The 22,750-nt window shown below is 39.9% G+C and overlaps 1 protein-coding gene across 6 annotated transcripts in view; it reads right to left on the bottom strand.

Moving 5' to 3' along the window:
- Positions 1–6,999: 6,999 nt before the first annotated feature.
- NRIP1 (nuclear receptor interacting protein 1) overlaps positions 7,000–22,750 on the bottom strand; it is an 80,272-nt gene continuing 64,521 nt past the window's right edge. For all 6 annotated transcript variants that reach the window (XM_075033924.1, XM_075033928.1, XM_075033925.1 and 3 more), the window contains one exon: positions 7,000–15,958. In XM_075033924.1, the coding sequence (XP_074890025.1) occupies positions 12,102–15,590 (3,489 nt within the window). In that variant the 5' untranslated portion in view covers positions 15,591–15,958 and the 3' untranslated portion in view covers positions 7,000–12,101. The remainder of the gene's footprint in view (positions 15,959–22,750) is intronic.

Raw genomic sequence — 22,750 nt, 5'->3', positions numbered from 1 at the left:
AGCTGTAACTTCTGCTATGGAAGAGGAAAACCACAAACAGGAAATTTTGCTTTTACAAAAGCCTTATCATTTTGGCTTTGTAACCTGACCTTGTTTGTTCAAGATGCTAAAGCAAGGCATTCTGCTACCACAATACTACTCCTGAGGTCCTTTTCTGCATCTCCTTCTTACCCTGGACTTGTTCAGCAAGCCCAACCCAGTCATCATTCCCTCCAGGCTCAGGGTGCTACAATCCACCCAGCTGGCCACTGTGTATCCTCCCCCCGCTACCAGTGAGCAGCAGTAGCAGCTATGGCCAGCAGGGCTCCATTATATTGCCCCTTTTCAGTACCTCTTTTAATCCCTGCCAGGTCCCAAGTAACACTACGAATTTGCATACTAGATAGAAAAGACATAGACCACCTTTCCAAGCACTCTTGGCCTCTATACCTTTCTGGACAGAGATTGCTCTGCTTCCACTGCTGTCTGATGTGGTTCCTCACTCCAGGGACTGGATTTAGCCCTGGGAGTGCTGTTCTCATTCATCCGATTCTTCTACTCCTGGTTCCCAGTCCAGAAAACTACATGCAAAGCAGTGAGTGCACCAAGCAGAGGAGGAGAGCAAACCCCAATCCTCTACTTTCCTGCAAAGCACAGGGCTCCATGCCACAGGCAGCCATGTTCCACATCAAAATGGACAGCACCATTTCAGCTCCAGCATAATCATATTTGGTTTGGGCCAACTGGGCACATGCTCAAAGGGTGACACCAGCACAGCTGCACCATTAATGCAGGGTACCATGAATATAGTAGATATCTGGAACCTGGCTGCTACTTCTGCAGCCCATGCTCTATGTACTGCCAAAAGAATTCTCTATCCCCTTGATCCAAACTGGGAGATACAAAAACTGAACTAGGCGGAAATTTATACAGGGCTCGGTATCTCATATCACTAACATTACCACTTACCGCTCCAGGCATCCTACCAGTGAGGCACAGCAGTTAGCCTGGGTCAGAGGAGACTTCTGTTCATGCAGGAGGTTCCTGGTACTGTCAGGAGACGTTTTGCAGGCAGAATTGTACTGTGTTACAGACATAGTTTGAAAACAAACAAGGGATAGCAAGCCATATTGTTCTAGTGTAAGCACAACATAAATGTTCATGTAAAAGAGAGAAAGACAACAGGAAAACTGGAATAGCACTTTTCTTACTAAAGTGAACCAAGTTTTCAAGCGTTAAGCAGATGTGGAATGTTTCAACAATGAAAAAATCTGTTGAAGCCACTGGTTATAAAAAAAAGTCACTTTTTAATGTGACTAGCTTTATCACTAGACCTTCTATGCAAGTTATAAAGAATGGGATATATTCAATACAATAGCTGCTGTCTACTACTAGACAATTATTCCTTCTGCTTCTAAATTAATAACTGCAAATCTATGCCATGCAAAAAATGCAGGATGGTTCTTTGGGCTGTTAATATTTTCAGCAGGGGATTTCAGTGCCTTCTCTTCCTCTATAAGCAGCTGCCACTGTTTGCAGTGAGAGCAGCAGCCACCAACTCCCACCTCTCTGCATCAGATCTTATGCAAATGGCACCATTTGGCCCCCTGGGAAGCAACCACTGCCTGCACCACCATTGTGCGCTCCCTGTGGGAAACAGGTGGTGGGACAGAATGGGAGCAGGCAACAGGCTGCCAGCTGGACGAAGCTGAGGACACACACACGCACAAAAAAATCCCTCTCATTTTCCTTCTCTTATTCTGTCCTTGGACTTGCACCTTCTATTCTGTGTCACTTTTAAAAGCCATTAAATAGCGATTTGGGGGGGGGGGGGGGGGGGGAGGCTTTATGACTTACAATATTCTTCTTTTTGCCATAGTAAGAAGCATTCTAAAATAAAGAGATACTGGGGGTAGGTGCTCTTAGAGATCATCTACCTGGACCTGTGCAAAGCATTTGACACTCTCCCACACGAAATCCTTGTCACTAAATTGGAGAGACATGGATTTGACAGATGGACCACTCGGTGGATAAGGAATCAGCTGGATGGTCGCACTCAGAGTTGCTGTCAATGGCTCGATATCCAAGTGGAGAGCAGTCACGAGTGGCGTTCCTCAGGAGTCACTACTGGGACCAGTGCTCTTTAACATCTTTGTCAGTGATATGGACAGTGGGATTGAGTGCACCCTCAGCAAGTTTGCTGACAACACTGAGCTGTGTGATGCCGTCAACACACTGGAGGGAAGGGATGCCATCCAGAGGGACCCTGACAGGCTTGAGAGGTGGGGCCATGAGAACCTCATGAAGTTCAACAAGGCCAAGTACAAGGTCCTGCACAGGGGTTGGGGCAATCCCAAGTGCAAATACAGGCTGGGTAATGAGGGGACTTAGAGCAGCCCTAAGGACAAGGTACTTGCGGGTATTAGTGGATGAAAAACTGAGTATGAGCCAGCAATGTGTGTTTGCAGCCCAGAAAGTCAACCATATGCTGGGCTGCATCAAAAGAAGTGTAACCAGAAGGCAGAGGGAGGGGATTCTCCCCCTCTGCTCCTGTGAGACCCCCGCTGGAGTCCTGCATTCAGCTCTGGGGCCCTCAACATAAGAAGGACACGGATTTGTTGGAGTGAGTCAAGGGGAGGGCTACAAAGATGATCAGAGGCCTGGAGAACCTCTCCTATGAAGACAGGCTGAGCGCTGGAGAAAAGAAGGCTCTGGGGATACCTTATAGCAGCCTTCCAGTACCTAAAGGGGGCCTGCCAGAAAGGGACTTTTTACCAGGACATGTAGTGACAGGACAAGGGGTAATGGCTTTAAGCTCAAAGAGGGTAGATTTAGGTTAGATGTAAGGAAGAAACCCTTCATTGTGAGGGTGGTGAGACACTGGAACAGGTTGCCCTGGGAGGAGGTTGTGGATGTGCCATCCCTAGAAGTGTTCAAGGCCAGGCTGGATGGGGCTTTGAGCAACCTGGTCTAGTGGAAGGTGTCCCTGCCCATGGCAGGGGGGGTGGAACTACATGACCTTTAAGGTCCTTTCCAACACAAAACACTCTATGATTCTATGATCACTTCTCAGTATGCAGGCACTATGCAATGCCTTGGCTGAATACTTTCAGTAGGAGAGTCCAAGATGCAGCATTCAATACAGTCAACACATAACATACTAACTTAGGCAAATAATTATTTCAAAGCAGTTTTTTGTCTAAAAATATATACTTTTTTTTTTTTTTGCCTCCTCTGCCTTTCATGGGTGATGACTGGGCTCCCATATAGTTTAAAAATCAGATGAAAGGACTCAAAAGTAATAAGGAAGAGGAAGGGGAAAAATAGCATAAGTTAGCAGTTGCTCACACCAGAGATGGACACATCACTACATGCAAGGATTAGCTAAACTAACTCCTCTCAGATTTTCAAGCATAGTTACAGGCCAACCAACCAGCTATTGGTACTTCTGCATAATGAAATGTAAGGCTTCTTTTGATTTTGGACTAGGGAGGTAAGTAAGCTTGCATCAGTAACACTCTGAGATTCAAGCAGTGATACTGAACTATAGTTAGTAAGTACATTATCTGTGACATTAATAGCTGCATTAGGTGTTTTTTTCCTGGATGTATCTAATTCTTGCTGCAGATGCTAATGAAGACTTTCTCCCTGTGACCATGTTGAATAGAGAAAAATGAGGTGGGATTAGAAAGTAAAAAGCACTTGAGAATATTATCTTTGTAGCTTGCTACCTTAAGATTCTCTTTCCCTCTCTTTCTTCCACCTCCCCTTATATTAATTGCAGCCCAAGAGGTAACACCCTCAAGTTGCTCGTTTTCCACAGCAAACACAAAGGACAGGCATGCAGATACATAGAAGCACGGGGGTAGCGCATAACAAATGAAGGAATACAGGCTTCCTGCATGACCAAGGGCAAATCACATGCTGAGCCATTTGTAAGGCACATGAGAGTCACTTAGGTTTCTTTAAAAAAACCCAAGAGTTTCTTCCAAAGCCAAATGTGAATAACACATCGGGAAAAAAAAATGCACAGTTCTAACAGCTAACAGAGGTATTAGAGGAACTTCCTTCCATCTTCCACAGAACCTTTTCCCAAGTCATGGCATACAAGAGACTGTCATGGCATCCAACTCCAAAACATGCTTGGATTTCATCTCTTACTCTTTCTCGGTACCAGTGATGAGATTTGGGTGTGGGTTCTAGTCAGGCAGAACTTGGAAAATGACGACATTTTGCTGGAGTTACAAAGGTGTAGACAGGCAAATTTAATAGACAACAGCAACAGACTGGATGTATCTACGTCTCAGTAGCTACCCACAACTTATTTGCAGAAGTCACCTTTGAGGTCTGTACTGAATTTGAACATGTAAAAAGGAGTGACCTTAGAAGTCAACACCAGCTTCAGTAAAGACTGGGGCCAGAGAGCCCACACTGACTTACAGAATAGCCCAGTTTGCCTCCCATTTAGTGAGAAAGCATCCCCACCTCACCAAACCAGACTGGACAAAGAGAATCAAGATCATCCAATACTGTGAAGGGGGACAATTATTTCTCCATCTCTCCACAACACACCAAGATGCACTGAAGGCACATGCTGAGTTTAATTGTGGAGGCAGGCATCAAGCTTATCTAACTGGCACAGTCGCTAGTCAATAATGTTCCTTCTGCATTCAGTTAAATTCTGAGTAGTTTAATCAGAAAAGTAATCTGGAAATAGTGACAAATCTCTTTATTCATTAAGAGCAAGCAGTCCTTAAAAAGCCAAATCAAAGTGGGCTGCTGTGAGCTTGGATCAGCATATGCTCTTTCATTAGCAGCATTGATATTTACCAGCAGAGAGGATTTTCATGCCCTGAGTTTGTGCCATGCTCCCTTTGAGTCACTCTGACAATCAAAAGGAAATAAAAATATTATCAACAATTATTACCTGCATGTCCTAGCCACTGCTTGAGGCTCATATCAAGTCCCTACAGACATTCCCATGGGTGCATTACAGTACTCTAATGTGCCAAGCTGTGTCACAGAGAAAAACATTGTCATTGTATTCTCCAGTTTCAAAATCACATTTTTCTTGACAAAGTTTACAGTCAATAAAGAATAATTTGCCTTTTTTTTTAATGTGTAGACATGTTTGTATTACTGCAACAAGTTTTTCTACTCTGATAAAGGCTTCCACAATGCACAGGCCTTCAAATGATCTATCAGAGTCCACATCTGTCCTTGATGCCCACAATGCTAGAGTTAATTTCATTGAGGACCATAAGATTGGACTGCCAAGTCCCATGAACACAATTGCTATACTTTTTCCCCACATTTTGAAGTCGCTGAAGCAGAAACTTTCATTTCTTTATCCAGGGGCTGTTTTGTGAAAAATCAGCAACATCACATGCATCTTTCATTTTGTGAGGAAGAAACTGAAGATCAAGAAGATTCCACATGACGATAGGTCTGTCTGTAAAGAATTCACTGGCGTTTTGAGGCGTTTTTGAGCAGTTTATTATGAATCACTAAGCAAATATTGTTAATGTTCATTCAGAGTGAAATACTTCTCAGAATATTTACACCCGTTCAACATCCCTGCCACTCCACAAGCTTTTTAGCATACCATACACTCAAGTCCACAGGCCTGTTTGCTCTGGTAGACACAAAGCAAGTCTTACTTGGTGTTACAGCAAAATAAATAGAATAAATATAGTGAAGTTACAAGAGCCTGAGCTCCCCAAGTAATAAAAGAAAAATCAGTAATATTCATGTGCTCCAAGCAACTGTCCTAGAGCACACCACTTGAGAAATAAAGGCAAACCATTGGGTTTTGCTTGGTAGGTAGAATCAAACCAAAGGAACCAAGTCAGTGAGGAAGCATGTATTTCAGAAATTATTTCCAAGCCGTACAGCCATTAGAAGACTAGATTGGCTCCTTAAGTATATTGCTTTTTCATGTGGCTGTATTTTGGCTTAGCCATTCATCCCTCAAATCAGGGAAAGCCTACTTACAGACAGAAGAGTCTATGCAGAAGCTGGTCAAGGGCCTTCTCCCTCTGAAGCACAGCTGAGTATCACTGGTAGCATTATATACATACTTTAAGACGACATATCCAAAGACAGTATCCCAATCCTACTCCATTTAGGATACCAAACAATTAAAATGCTCAGCTATATACCTCATGAAGCCCTAGCTGAGATCTCTGGAGTTAGAATTATTGTTTTTAAATTAACTTTATGGATTCTCATTTATGCTTTCCAAAAAGCTTCCAAAGAACCTCATGCATGCATATTTATTGCTAGGAGATCAGAAAACATAGGATGATTCATGAAAATAGCTGCTACTGTTACCCAAAATAGTCATGACCCAAGTGTTTTCTTCCAACTGTACAGCTCCAGACACAGTGTACCTATACATCTTGGTTCAAAAATCCTCCAGAGAAACCACACTAGCACTAATGTTGCAATCCACCATTTGCACTAATGTCATAAGCTAACTTAAAAGCTGCAAAATATGATGTGAGTGCAGTGTCAAGTCTTTATATAGTCTTCACAGGTAATAGTGTTCACTTTTCTACACATTTGCTTAAGAACTTATATTGAATACAACTAAGAAGTCCTCTTAGTAATATGGACTAAAGTAGATTTTACTGGGAAAACACACCTTTCCTGCCCTGCACAGGGGACCTGAAAAATGTTTCAACATTTGTTTAAAATGATTTTCACATGAAAATTCCCATTTAGAGGTTTCTAGTTTATGGTCACTGATTTCAAGTTAATAAGCAGAAGGGTATTTGAATAAAACATAATACAGTGCTTTGTGAAGTAAAGCTGCTAATCTGATTTAGTTTGTTTTATTTCCAGCTCCATGACTCTCTGTTTCCAGTCAGTAGCCTTGTTGAAAACTGTGTGTCCCTAAGTTCCTTGAAATATTTTTGTTGTCAGAAATTTGTATTAATTGTGCTGATACAAAGAGCCCGCTAACACTCCAATAATAGAAAGTACACATGAAATAAAGCAGATTTAAAAACCATCAAAGACAATGCATTTTTCTCATTTATTCAAATCTTCTGCAGGAAGTAAACACTGAAAGATTTAAAAAAACTTCACACTGCAGTATGTACAGTTTTGTGACATCACATGAGGAAATTAATTTCTAATAAAAAAAATGAGACCAGTTAGATAAATTACTGAAGACACATCACAATAAAATTGGTTGTGGTAAAATCCCAAATTCTTATGTATGGCAATGAAAATCAATATTCCTTTGTTTTACAGGGATGGAATAGTCCTGGCACAATATTTCAATTATGTAAAATGGAGTCCTGAACTTACATGACTGATTATAGTTGTACGAGTACTTCATGTTTTAAAAGCAGTTTTGCATTATTTTTTTTCCCAGACCCTTTTGATTTGAAGCACATTCTTTCACAAAGCTAAAATACCACAGCAGAAGTCATGTCCAGAAGTGGAATACTGTTGTGTTTTGAACTGACCTGACTTGTTAAGACTTTTTTTTTTTTTTTTTTTTGCCAACGCACAGATGCACAGGGTCCCCCATGCACTTTTCATGCAGCAGGTAATCACAACTTTAAATAAAAGTATTTTTCTATACATTCTTCCAGACTTGCACTGTATACATACATGCAAAAGTTTTTAAACCTATGTGATCATATTTACAGTTATACATGGAATATACATAACAAAAAAGATTAAAAGGTTTTTTTTCCTTTGCATTAGAACAATACAAAATATGTATTTTTCATTAAGGAAACCACTATTTACATCACCTTTTAAAAACCAATTTCAACATATTATAGGTGTAACAAGTCAATATATTTACATTATATATAAATATATATAATATATACTTACCAGTTTACTCCTCTGTAAGATGTGGCAGAGAACAAACTGGTAATATCATGTCACTGACGTCAATGAGAGCTGTAATACTTTCACCAACATTTAACAGGGAAAATTTAAACCATTCATTTCTTTCTTTTAAAAACATTTGTAAATTAAAAATTTAAAAACATTACTAAGAGTAAATGGCTAAAAAAAGTGAAAGTTATGGCTGAATTCCCTTTTGATCTCGTAATGTTTACAAACTTCTCAAACTGAGTCACCCAGTTATGCCGCATCAGCAGAGAAGCCCTCCAGCAAAACACCTTTGATTCTGTGGTCAGGCATTACCCCACATCATTTCCTCAAACTTTGGCAGAGGAGACACTAGAAATCTGGTTATCTCAGTCTTGTACACTTTCCTCTGGAAGAAAAAGGCATATCTGTGTGGCAATTACAAGTCAATCCCCAAATCTAGCTAGCTTGAGTGCTGCACCACCACAGCAGGTACGGCGGCATGAGCCTGTAGATGCTGCCTTGAGCAAGGCATTGGGCACTTAGCAACCCAACTGCTCCCAGTTCCACAAGGTTCAAGTTAATTCGGGTGCAAGTCCCAAGGGGTTGCAATTACAACTAATTATCCTATAGATACATCCCTAACTCACTTCACTGCTCCATGAGGTGGAGGCAGCTTTCCCTCAGCAGTCTCACCCAACTGCAACTGGGTTGTGTTCTCCCCTCCCTCCCTACTCCTTTAACGGTGAGATCACAGAACAGCACCTATCAATCCTGCACCTCTTTGCCAGTATCTGACAAAGCCCTGTTTTTCTTCAAGCCTACAGTCCAAAGGCCTAGCTGAAACTTCAGCCTCCTGAGTTTGCAGAGCTATCTTGGAAGCTTCCACTCCCACAGACTGAGGACAGCCAAAATGCATATCCTAGTAGTGAACGTCTACTGAACCAAGGAGACAGGAGTCGCTGGAGAATACCAAGCAATACTCAACAGATGACCTTCGTTCGTCATTCATCTACAGGGACTGGGGGAAATCAAGTACCTTTGAGTCGCTTCGGAAAACACGGCCAGCCCTACTGGTCCTTCTGCTGGTGCAGCAAACCCAGCTCCTGCATCCCCCTTTTCTGATGGAAAAGTCCTCAAGGAAAACAATGGTGTCTCGTTTGTACTCACCCATGCTACAAGATAAAAAATTATTAAAGAGCCTTTGGTCCTCAGGTTTAAAGGCTGTAAATGTGGATGGGGTAGATTTTAAAGACCTCTCTTCCCTAGGGAGGGCTAACATCAGTGATAGTGGAGAATTTCATGTAGGAGACTGCTGCCCTCTTAGCAACTGACTGAAGAGCATTCAGTTGGCATGCCCTACCCTCTCTCAAGGGCCTCATTGTTTTGTTACATGCTGCTTGAGAGTGCAGTGTCTACAAGAGGTAAGATTCTTCCATGAACAGCATGTCCTAAACTTAAATTGTGTATTATAGTTTACTGACGTCTATGAGAATGGTAATACTCTTTCATTAACATCACCTAAAAAGAAAGCTAAATCATTAACTGGTCAGACTGTTAACATTTTAACTTAAATGTTTTATAAAACTTTAAAAACTAAATGTTCAAAAGCATATATTATAACAATAGACTACCATAGAATAAATACACAGGTAAGCACACTCCTAGACTCCAATATTACTCGGTGTTAGGGTTCGATTCTCCTCCCTACTTTTCATCTCAACTTTGTTTTGATGAAGTTTTTCCAACCAGATTATTTCACAGTCATTCAAGCTGCATTTTTCTGTGGAGCCCTTCAAGTAAATTATAGCCCTGTATTTACTCCAGGGACCATCTATTATTCTATATTGTATATATTTCCTAGCTATATACATGTTGTTTCAAGAAAAATAATCAGTTAAGACTTTAAGAGACATTTAATGGATGGAACAAATACCATCTTTTTAATACTTCTGCTGGGTTGACTCATATAAAAAGAATTCAGTTCCACTGTCAATCCAAAATATACTTTATCTCGTTAATGATTATTCTATGAGACATCTGAATTGTCACTGGGCCACTTACAAATGTAATATTAAAGACAAACAAAATTTTATTTTTATATTATACTTCAGACAATGACATTTAAAGTGATATTAGATTTGCGTGAAGGTTTTAAAATATAAATCTTCTTTGTACAGCCCATCAATATATTACGCTTCACCCAAATAACATAAAAATATATCTTTAAATCGCTCTGTTATTTCTCAGATAAACCAGGGGAATGTTTTATACCGGATACTGCCAAATATTTGTGTTCCCTAAAAGAAAGTATCCCCTGGGGGGCAGGGCAAAACAGAATAGTGGTGCATTTTCCACCTGGCAGCCAGGAGAAGTCCCTTTCAGTAGGGACTGCACTGGAAAGAAGGGAAACTGATCCCAGGCAGGGGACAGAGGATGAGAGGGGGACAACAGTTTGCTCTGTCTCAGCAAGCCAGCAGTCTGGGAAAAGGATCTCTGAAACCAAACCAGAAAGGAAACGAGGAAAATGCCCCATCACTCATCTCTGCTGTGCAAACATGAGATGGACAGAAACAGCATTTTTGTCATGTATCGACTCTCAATGGCGAAAACGGTCAAAGTTAACACAGAGCATAGCTTTCATTATCTGTGCGACAACTATTCAGCTGTTTGCCGATAGCATAGGCATTAGCAGTGAAATTAGAAGCTACATAGAACATTTTTTTCAGTAGCATAAGAAGTTCAGCAAAACTTAGGGTTGCCAATAATGCATATAATTTAGAGGAACTGGATTTTGTCTTCCTCCTCCCTGCCATGAGAAATAAGGGCTCTGAACAGAGTTAACACAGATAGTGTTAACAGGAAAGCAGAACCGCATGGCTCTTCCCCAGCCAGCAATTCTTTTAAGGTGTCTCAGCTTTGACCGCAATTTTCAGTTACTCCCATCTCAGGCTGATATTGCCAGATGTTACAAATCACAGCACAGGCAGGGATTGAGGAAAAGGGCAGAGGAGGATTTCTCAGACATGTCCCACTATCCATTACAGAACATGACAAAACCACAATTTTATCCTCAGTGCAACCTGAAAAGTTATTCTGAAACCAGGTTTTCTACAGTGAAAGGGTAGTGCATTAAACCATGCATCAACTGTTCAGAGAGTAATAAATATTGGCAGAATATGGATTCTTTTCCCTGGCTGTAGGAAGAGGCCAAAACATTTTTCATTAAAATCCTATTCCATCTCTGAGTGGAAGTCTGATGTGCTGCTTTAGCGCAGTTAGCTTTCATCTGCAGGGGAGGCAGGATGGTGCTAAACAGACAGTTCTGCTCATCCACTTCACAAACTTTCCACCATTTTCCTCACCAAATATATATAACTGAACTTTCTTAATTGCACTACTCCAAGAGGCATTTTGGCTTTCCCCTTTTAAGCAAGGAAGCAACAGGAATGCACTGTCAAATGGGCTCATGCAGTACTTGCATGGCCTATGAAAATCTGCCTTTTGTATAAAAACCTAGAAAAAAACCTTAATTGTAACTAGTAACTCATAACTGTGGCTATAGGATTCTGAGGAAGGCATCTGTCAAGAGCAGGGCAAGGAAGAAAAATAGATTTTACACCACTATTCTGGCAGGACCACAAGCAAGATTTAAAAATAACAATAAAAATTTTGGAAGCACTAAAAAATACATTTCAGTGCATTTCAATTATTAACACTGACATAGGTTTTCCAATATGACAAACTAATACCTTGGATGGACTGCTCCATTTCTTAAAAGTTATTCTTAAAATTTCACAAAACATATTAAACATTAAAAAAAAAAAAAGTACACTGTCTCAATGCTCAGGCTTCCAAAAAATAAGGATTATTTTACAGGGAGGGAGGAAACGCAGCATTACCACCACCTAGGCTGTATGCTTACACTTTATGTTATACCAAAAACTTGCAGATCCAAATAAGACTCTGATCAAAGAGGACTCATAACTTAATCTGATACATACAGAAATGTCTTGTACAAATTACAACCTTTCTAGTTTCCTTGTGACAATCTATTGTAAAGCAAATTTTATCTACATGTATTTTAAATAACATCACCAGAAAAATAAAAAGTTTATCAAATGAAAACATGTTTCAATTAGACCATGCTTTTCTAAAGTCATGCTCAATTTATACAGCAGTCAAGTTTGTACACATTTTTATTTTTTCTTTTTCTTTTTTTTTTTTTTTTTTAAACAAAGATTCAAAACCACTGATTGTAAACTCATTGAGGAGGCTGTAGTTTATTCTGGCTCTTTTTTGATTGTTAGCACTTTTTCCAGAAGTCCATGCACTTCTCCATTCACACCATGTTGATGAGAGGTCTTACTCCCCATATGGCTGTTGTAAGGACTTCTTAAGTTACTAAAAGGAGTTTTAAGCTCTGCATCGGATGTCAACTCCTCTTTGATTGTAACATGAGTTGAACTATCAGTAAATGAAGGTTCATTCCAAATTTCTTTGTCATGTGCTTCTTGGCTACTAACAGAGTTGCCGCCTTTCTGTAACATGTAGTACAATATGGGATTGGTTTTGGTCAGTCTCGGAGAGTCTTTTTCATAATCATTCTTGTCCATACCTGTGATTACCCATCTGATGGGTCCTTTTTCACTGGGCATGGGACACATGCTAAACTGGTCAGACTCAAGTCTAGATACTGTACTCCCCAAATGTTCAGGGAAGGGGGAACTGGCAGGACTTTTTACCGCTACAGGATACTGAAATGTTCTATGATCTACACAACTGTTCTGTTGCACAGGGCTTCCCATTAACGCATTTACTGAAGAAATGCTGAATTCAGGTTTATTAATTGTTGCACTGGTTTTGTTTCCTTTTTTCTTGCCCTCCGTTAGTATGTTATTCCTATGTTGTGACAGATCTCTCTCACAGTTTTCTGAGAGAAGCAGCTGTTTCAACACATTAAAGCCTTTACTATCTCTAGACCAACTCCTATTTTCACTTTCATTATTTGAACCATGACTTACAGCATATTTAAAATCAGCATCACTTCTGCTGAATTTCAGTTCTTGCTGGTTAAGCAAAGGCCCATACAGTGCCTCAGTAGGAGAAGCATGATTGTTTGCAGCATCAGACACATTACTTTTCATCTTTTTTAATGGACTTTCCAAAGGCTCAGCATGAAGCTTCCTCTTCTTCGGTACTGTGCAAAGACTCTTTGATTCAAGGTGTGTCAGCTCATTGTTTCGGTGACTTCTGTCCACCTCATCTGCAGGGTAACTGTCTTGATTCTGTCTCAGCAACCTACTTAGCAGGCCATTTTTGGAAAAAGAGAAATCTTGAGGTGAAAGAGGCTCAGATTTCAACTCCTCGGATGCTGGAGAAGCAGCTGTGTTTCTCTGCAGTGAATGAACAAATCCTTGGAATTTGTTACCCTTGCACTCTCTTACTTGTTGTGCATTTGAATTATAAGGAACATTTGATTCTTCAGATGGTTCAGTTTTTATTTTCACTGTCAATATTTGCTCATTCAAAGTCTTATCTGTCTGTTCTTGAGAACTTTCATCTCTTAAAAGCATCCTCTCTTTCTTTTCACTTTTACCTTTACTGGGAGTTCCCAGGAGCAGCTGAAGGACAGTGCGCCTTTCAAGAAGATTTTCTATTTCCGAACCTGGAAGTCCTTGTTCAGCGGGTGCAGGCTGACAGCTGAATATTTTGTTGTTTTCTTCATGCATACTCAATTTATTCGTAAGCAGAGGGCTGTTCAATCTATCAATCAAGCCAACAGGTTTATCTGTGTTCCCTGCTAGCAGTTGTTTGCTAGCTCTTTGTTCTTCACTTGACATGGAAGTCTGCATGCCGCACTGAGCTAGGTTCTGCAGCAGCTTGCTGGCACTGAATGCTGAGGAGTTCTGCGGACTATCGTTCCTGCTCAGCTTGGCTCCTTGAATTTCTTTGCTTTTAGAAAGGTCTATCAAATGTTTAGATGCAGGATTCACCAGTCTGTCTGTCTGGATGCTGCAAGCATATGGTGGCGAGCTACGCTTGATGGTTAACGATTGGTGCGAGAGATTTATAGGAGAGTCTGCTTTTGTAGAAGCCAGCAAAGGTGGAGTGCTTAACGGAGTCATTCGATTTGCACTGGGACTGCCAGTTACAGGAGTCCTTTTACCAGTCTGTACAGTGAATTTTGCCACATCAGCTGCACTGTGTGGTCCCTGAGGGTCATTACTCTTGTCTACCTTTTCTTCACTCTTATGCCCAAGTAACAGCTGAAGTAGTGTTACTTTCTGATGGGGATTCAGCTTAGAAGCTTTTGGAGTGTCTTTGTCTTCCTTGTTCTCTGGACAGGAAACTTTTGGATCCCAGTTATGAAGCAAGGACTGAGTCAGGTTATCCAGTGATGCAGGTGGACCTACATCTGGTTTATCTGTCCTCTGTTTAAAGGATAGGTCTATAGGAAGACAGTTAGAATGGGAGCTTTCATCATCACTGCTGTCATCTTCTGTAAAACTAGGATTGTTGTCTGAATACTCATCAATAGTTGTTGGTGTGCTGCTGTCTTCAAAAATGCTGGCTCTCTCACTCTGTTCATGCCCTTTTACATGTTTGGTGGTATTCTGGCTTTTCAGTAGATGCAAGAGCAAACTGTTGCTGGGAGAGGTTTTCAGGTTACTCCTTTCCAAAGTACTTTTGTATCCCACAGTTTTGGGAGGTGAATGCATGACTCCCACTGAACTCTGAAATGGTGCCATATTGCTTTTGCTAGATACTGTTTTGGTTGATGATCCTGTTTGACCATTGAGATGGCTTGTCGTTCCTTTTGCTAAACCGAATTGGCCAATATCTTTCTGAGCACTTTCTTGTAATCTGGCCATAGCTGCAAGTCTCTCACTTGCTATTTGATTTGCATTTTGTGCTTTTAAAGCATGTTCCCTGGAGTACTGCTGCAAGTGAGCTTCACTTGAAAGGAGTAAAGCTAGTTGGCTGCATGCTACGCTGGGCTTCGGTGAAGCAGCAGGACTAGATCGTTTCTCTACCATACTTGCAACAGCTTGTAATCTTGCAGCACAGGACAGTGGCTCGTTTATGACTTTAGGTCCACTCTGCACCGCATGAGGTGATTCTATAAACCTCTCTTTGGGCAGGTTCTTTGTTATATCAGGCAGGCTGTTGTCCAGCTTCTGATCTTTTGCTTTGCTCTTCTTCAGTAGAGTCTTCAGGTGACTGGATGCAACACCATAGCACCTTAAATCTTTCTCCACTTGTAAAGAATCATGGCTAAGGGAATACCCTTGCTCCTTAAGGCTCTGCCTAATCTGCTGTGACAGAGCAACACTCTGCAGCCTAGAGCTGAATGACTGAAGCAAAGAGGCAAGTAATGTGCTATCCTGTTTGCCTTTAGGCACATTTTCAACCATGCCAGCTAACAAAGCTTCCTTTTTTCCATCTAAATCCACAATGGAATCAGACAACCGCCTTCTCTTTGCTGCATTCCAGTCTTCAGAAGACTGCAACAGTCTTGCTTTTTTGAGGTGCAGCATGCCAGATCCCTGATATGTATTTGTGTTAAGAACTGGACCATTACTTTGACAGCTGGGAAAGATACTTCCAGAAATCTTAAAGTTTTGATCCTCTCCACTATGCCCAGTAGACTTTTTGTCAACTGCAGTACCTGAGCCTCCTGCTGCTTGATGCATTAGTAATCCCTCTAGGTAAGTTAGAACAACAGAATCCTGGTGCATCTCAGAGCCAAGCTCTTCTCCATGAGTCATGTTCAATTAAAGTTTCCAAAAGGGCTCTGGTTCTATTCACTTCAAAGACTAGTTTTGCTGTAGCTGAATTGAGATGCAGACTTAAGAAATAACAGGTAGATGTCTATAGTGTTTTCTCACAGACTTTCAGAAACAATACAAAATGTCATATTCCAAGCAGGCTTCTTCCAGTGTATACTGTTTGATGAGCCAGGTTTCCAATCATATCAATCTGCTGATATCAAGAATATTTATGAAAGAAGTCTAGGAGGAGCACTCAAAACATGGTTCCACAGTAATGAAGTTCCATTAAGCATTTGCCGCCTTCTTTCTCCAGGAAGCCAGCTTGTTTTTCATCTTTTTCCATGTCCACCAAGCACATAAAATTCCTAAGTGAAAAAAACAAACCAAAACAAAAAACCAAACCAAAACAAAACAACAAAAAAAAAACAAAACCAAACAAACAAAAAAACAAAACAGAAAGAAAAGATTTAGGATAAGATCTAATTGCATACGACTTTTTTCCCTTTTTTTTTTTTTTTTTTAACCCACATTTGTTTAGACGTATTCAGGATATATAAGCAATAACCACATTCCAGAAGAAATTAAAAATCAAATAATGGACAAAGTACATGGTAACTAATTTAAAGAACTTTGTGAAAACAATTCTGAGACAGAAAATTTTAAACAAAAATTAAAGGTTAACTATCACAAGCATAGCTACTGCAAGTGTTCATCAAATTTCTCTACCCTACAGCTCAAAATAAGGAACAGCAAACATGGAAGAAAAATCTTAAATCACTCTAAATACAGTTTTAAAAAAATCTATTGGATTTTACTTCACAGTTGCATCAACCTTTCTTCTTATTATGTAAATACACAGGACATGCGGACTATCACTCTAAAAGACAATTAATAGGAAAAGGCATGCCTAAATTTAATGTTTAGGTTCATATTGAATCAACTTTCAAATAACAGAATAGGTAGCATCATATATACCATTAAATTTTTTGTTTGGCAGGTAGATGATAATGCTAGAAGTAGAAACCAAGTTGTCACTGCTGCCCAGGACTATCTAGTAACACAAAATCTAGTACAATAGCACAACAGTGAGGAAATCTGTTGTTCTTCCAACTCTGAACTACCGTAAGTCATTAGAAGAATCATGTGATCGGAGTGGTGAAAAAGGGTGCTTATGTTTCTGATATAACATAAATCCTGACATCAAAATCCTCCCTTCACTGGAGAATTTTTACCTTTACATTCTTTCCATGTATTAAACATACAATGGTAAAAGACCCCCAGGTCTTCCTTTAAGTCTTGTTATTTTCAAAGGGTGTAGAACATCTCTACTCAATACTTTCTTGGATGAGGCAGCACACTACAAAAAGCTGTTTTAAAGAGAGCAACAATGGCACTTATGCTAGATGCATCTCTTCAGTTTCAGTTATATTACTGGTCAATGACAGCATGAACAGTTCTGATAGTCACCACAGTTCAATACTGAGATCATTACACCACACATGCCTACTCCTTCACTCACTCAGTTCTAAACTGGCATAAATATTCAACACGAGCAAAGCTAAGTGTCTTTCCACATATCTAACTCGGCAATTCACTTTCACAGACTAAAAGCCAATTGAAAACTTGTATTTACAAGTTTAAAAAGGATGTACACAGATGAAATCCTTGCCTCCTTAAAGTGAATGAATATTTTATGATTGACTTCCCAGAGGTTATTTTTTAATTCAAAAGCTACAGGCAACTAGAAGTCAGAAAAATATCAGATCTGAAAAAAGTAAAGAATAAGACCAACAACTAAATATCCATAATGTTAACAGCCCATATATCCCCCCTGTGCAAATACTAAATACTTCCTTACTAGATCTTAAGTCATTTAGAGAAACTCTAAAAACACCTATCTCAAAAAAAAAACAACTAAAAAACCAAACCACCAAAAGAACTGCAAAACCCAACAAACCAACCCCAAAAGAATTAAAATACCAGCAGTGCATTGCAGTGTAACTGTGTATACCCATGTATCTAAATATAAAATGAAAAGCTGGTATCTATTGCCGGGGTCTCAGTACTTCTCTCAGAAATACATGCCTACGTTAACCAGCATTTACATAATTACCTGCAGAACACACAGTGTTTGTTCAAATATATAACCACAACTTAAATGTGGATACGTCTAACTAAAAATTACCAATCACCTTACTGTTCCTTCAAAAACCTGTGCACCTCTGGGTGGGCTTTTGCAGAGTTTCAACACAAAATAGACTAAAATCAGAAATAACAAATCCTTGGAAAAAATCAAGGTTTCCAATGAATACATCAAGTATACAGCAACTGCAACATCAATACAGCTAGACTTATTTCCTCAAATATTTGGGAATGCACTTTATCCGGAAAATACAGTTTTCCAACTTCCAAAAAAACCCTGTTTATCTGCAGCCACATTTTCGTATTTCAAAAGAGAATTAAGCTGACAGCATGCTGTTCTTAAAAAGGAGTCAGCAGCCCTTGATACCCTGTGTTTTGTGTTTAAGAGAATAAAATGGAAAATTTTTCAACATTTCTTGCCATCTGATAAAAGCAAGCCTTGCAGGTCACCCTTCGGATAAAGTGCCAAACAAATGCACACTATTAAACCAATATTCAGTAAAACTTTACTCATTACAGCTCTGGGTAATTAAAAAAAAGACAATGCATTTATGCAAATCCCTCCAGTACTCAAAAACCCTGTTGCAGGACATGACACTTGTAGCCAGTACAGTGTATATACAATAACTCCTCTAAGAAGCATTTTACCACCTTTTTTTTTTTTTAAATTACTCAGTGCTAAGGAAATATCAATAATTTTACAAAAATCGAGTTGATGTGAAGGAATCTTCATTAAAAAGAATGAAATCCAAAAAGCACTTAACACAAGAAATGGGACATCAGCGATCCTTCTGAAGAGCCTGTTCTGATCTAGCGCTGCAACAAGTATCACAGCATTATAAAACCTTACATGATCTAATGTACAATACACAAATGTGATGAAGTCATCTGTCAAGAACTGAAATTACATTTTTTAAAAAAGTCTCCAAACCTACACCTTATTTGTAATGGTAAACCAGGTAGTAAATTTTAGGGTTTGAAGGCAATAACTAAGCATTTCCAGTGAGTTTTGAACTGAGTACACTTTTCTTTCACTGTCTGAAGTGTGGTCATGTGGAAACCAAACCAGCTTTGGGAATTAATGTTTAGCTGGACGCTAAGGCAACCATTCAGCAACCTTTTAAAAACATATAGACTGTTCCAAAGAATTTCCCTGGATCCACTGAAATGTTAAGTTTTCTCACTATTAAATATTATTCCAGAAATTACCAGAACCGAGGAAAGAAAAAAAAGAACATAAAGAAGTAAGGCAGAATGAAGAGAAAAGAGAAGCCATGCAGCAATAGATCTTTTATTTCCCAGTAAGGGCTGAAGCAAACTTATTGCAATTAGCCTCTAACATCAATCTCTAATATCTATGAATCTCTAGCCCTACAAATTATATTTAACTATAGTGACAAAATAAATCAGTAAAGCTGATGTGCTTTCTTGACCACATAACTACTGTATATGCACTCCTTTTTGTTACTTCAACTACCTTTGCCTAGACTTCTGTATCCTAACAAATAAATAAACCACTTGTTTTGGAGAGACTATTCTCAGAACCTCCAAGAGCACACGCTGATCACAACTCATTAAGCCATGTTTACCTAGACAGAACTAAAGCAGCAGCAGGATTCGCAGCACAAATGCTGTAACCTGGGGAGACACTGCCCAAGTGGAGCATACCATGGGAAATCGGTCCTACACCCTTTTAAAATGTGCCTAGGGAGAAACTGTGGGCAGAACAGGGAAGATAAGAGAATATTAAAATGTACACTGAACTGTGTATGTCCAGAATATTAATCCTAATTTTGCAGTTGTCAGAGTTTTCCTTTGTTGCAAACTACAGATACACTTAGCCATCACAAAGACTTTAAAAGAACTGTAATAATAAACTTTAAGAGCCTTTGCTTACCATGAAATATTACTGCTGCAAAAGCTAATGAAATTGGAGAACACATCTTCTAATAGGTTAAACCACCACAACATCTGAGCCAATAGCTTTTTACTCCTGAATATTTATTTTTAAAGAATTCTTTGAATTAACCAACGCCTCAACTGTAAAACCTAATTGGAGACTCTAAACAAACAGCAGCCTCCTAGTTAACCCAACAGATACTCAACTGTTGCCATTTAAGAAATTAAGAACAGTTCACAATTTAAACTAGCAAAATGACATCCAAAAGACATTTTTCCAATATCCCAGACTAGTACTTCTAGTTAAATCCCTTTGCTTAATGGAACAGAGAGCCCCAGCAAATTAACAACACTAGACTAGTGTTATTTGAGTAGGAGGGCTACACAATCTAATGGAGGTAACTCATAAAACTTGATATTCTGTGTCTTCTTCTGTAGTCTGAATCCAAGATCTTATGAAAAAATCTTACAGAAACTATTAAGGTATTCATTTAGGAAACCAGCAATGGCTAGCAGATCGCCCACATAAACACTTACTAAAAAGAGAGATTATCCAAACTCATGCACATTGTTAGAATGATTAATAGAGGTTGAGATGTGTATTATGTATACACAGATAAAACATTTTTATTAACTGCATTCAGAGTTCTTGTCGTGGTTTAACCCCAGCCAGCAACTAAGCACCACACAGCCACTCACTCACTCCCCCCTCATCCAGTGGGATGGGGGAGAAAATCAGGAAAAGAAGTAAAACTCCTGGGTTGAGATAAGAACGGTTTAATAGAACAGAAGAAACTAATAATGATAATGATAACACTAATAAAATGACAACAGTAGTAATAGAAGGATTGAAATGTACAAATGATGCGCAGGGCAATTGCTCACCACCCGCCGACCGACACCCAGCCAGTCCCCAAGCAGTGAATCCCTGCCCCCCCCTTCCCAGTTCCTAAACTAGATGGGACGTCCCATGGTATGGAATACACCGTTGGCCAGTTTGGGTCAGGTGCCCTGGCTGGGCATGAGAAGCTGAAAAATCCTTGACTATAGTCTAAACACTACTGAGCAACAACTGAAAACATCAGTGTTATCAACATTCTTCACACACTGAACTCAAAACACAGCACTGTACCAGCTACTAGGAAGACAGTTAACTCTATCCCAGCTGAAACCAGGACAGTTCTCTAATGACTATTAAATTCCTGTAGTAGTTTTATGTTCCATTTTTAAGTTGAGATGAGTCAAAACATGAATTTGTAGAGTTGAAATCAAACTGGTCGGTGAAATTAATATCTTTAGTTATTTAATAAAAGCAGTGTTCTAATGGTTAGAAACTACTGGAAGAGCCAGAAAGAGTCACTCACGAGCTCACTGACTTCCCGTTCTCATATTCCCAAGTGTAAAGGCTACAGCCCACCACATCAACCAATGGCTCAGACAGCCATTTTAACTATTACAGATTTGAGGAATGCAGTACAGCAATTACAGTGGCAGCCTGGGATCCAGGGGTCCAGTTACTGGGCTGCAGACAGGCTATCTGACATCCCTTTTTACTTTTCTGTACTCTGTTTTCCCAGATGGAGTAATAATAGATGCAAACTTCAGAAAGATAATTAAGGATAAATATATTAAAGGCTGTGTTGCTCAACAGCTCCAGGAATAGCACCAAGTACCTAAAACATAGGATTTTAAGTGATTCCCCATCCTTATAACTGCCTGCAGTGAAATGCTGAAGAGCACAATGAAATCAAGGTCTCCAGAAAAATTCCTAGATGCACTAGAAATTGCAGCAGCATCTTGCAGCAAACTAAACATGAGCAGGGAAAATGAGACTAGCTGTCCCAGAATTAGTTTTTTATTAACCTCAATTTGTACTTCTTTTGATTTTAGCAGTCAGGCAGGATGTATATTCTGAGCGGTGGTATACAAGCACTTGACTCTTTTTGCTCAAGTTATATAACCAGTGAAACAGGCCTTATTCAACAACCCACTGTACCAAATCCACAGAGCTGCACAAATGTGCAGGTACTTCAATGGCACTTAAGTGCTTTGAGAGAATCAAGTATTTAAGTGTTTTGCTAAATCCCCGCTTTATGTCAGAAATCTATTGAGATGAATGAAGCAGCTGAGACCTCTTCATAGTTTTGATTCAGGCTGTCAAGACATTTTGAAGGTTCCCTTTGCAAATGTAATTTAGAAAAAGACAAAAAAGAAGGCAAAAGTGAGCGGGTGGTGGAGCAAAATTCAGCAGTAAATGGGTGAATTTTTCCATGGTTGCACTCAAAAGAACCTGGGAATCAACAAGCCTTTTTTTACAATAAATAAAAAAAAAAAAGGACACCCCCCCCCCCCCCAAAAAAAACAAACAAACAAACAAACCAAAAAAACCACAGGCTCCTCTCTTACAATTGTAGGATATCACGTTGAGAAAGCAAAAATAGGCTTCTTCCCAGGAGCTTGGCATGTTATTCACTCCTTCGTTAGGCCTACTGACTGACTCCAAAAGACATTTTAAACACGGAAAGGATAGCCTATCGCTTTTAGACAGGTCGGTCAAGAGAGGGCACGCGGGGAATCATGTTGCAGCAGCAGCAGCAGGAGCCCCCGCTGCTGCCAGGATTTCTGGAGGGGCTCCCGAGGCCCCGACCCCGGCACAGAGCCCGCATCCCCCATCCCAGGCAGGAGTGTTCCCTCCAGGCTGGCACACACAGCGGCATCGCTCACTCTACCAAATACACCCTTTGGATAGCAGCAGGGTTAGCGACAGCCATGGCTTCACGGCTAAATCCTGCACAAGTATACAAAATAGAAAAGCCTTTTCCCTGTTGCTTTGTTAAGCTGCGTACTGCCAGACACAGTTCTAACCCTACTTTCTTTTCCTAAGAGAAGTTTTCGCAACAGAAACGGGTGGTTTTTTCAGTATTGGGGGGGTGGGCGGAAGGGGGTGAGTGGAAGGGAACAGACCCAAACCAGCCCGATCAAAACTTTCTGATGATTTTAGCAGCTTAAATGGTAGGATTTTGAAAAATACTGCAGAAAACCGTTTCCATAACAGTTGATGCAATAGCTCAGAGGTGTGCAAAATCTACCGTTTTACAAAAGCACACAAACCCCAA

This window comes from Buteo buteo, chromosome 8, assembly GCF_964188355.1.
Source record: "Buteo buteo chromosome 8, bButBut1.hap1.1, whole genome shotgun sequence".
Lineage (NCBI taxonomy): Eukaryota > Metazoa > Chordata > Aves > Accipitriformes > Accipitridae > Buteo > Buteo buteo.
The sequence above is the reverse complement of the archived record's forward strand: the minus strand, read 5'-3'. Positions and strand labels throughout refer to the sequence as shown.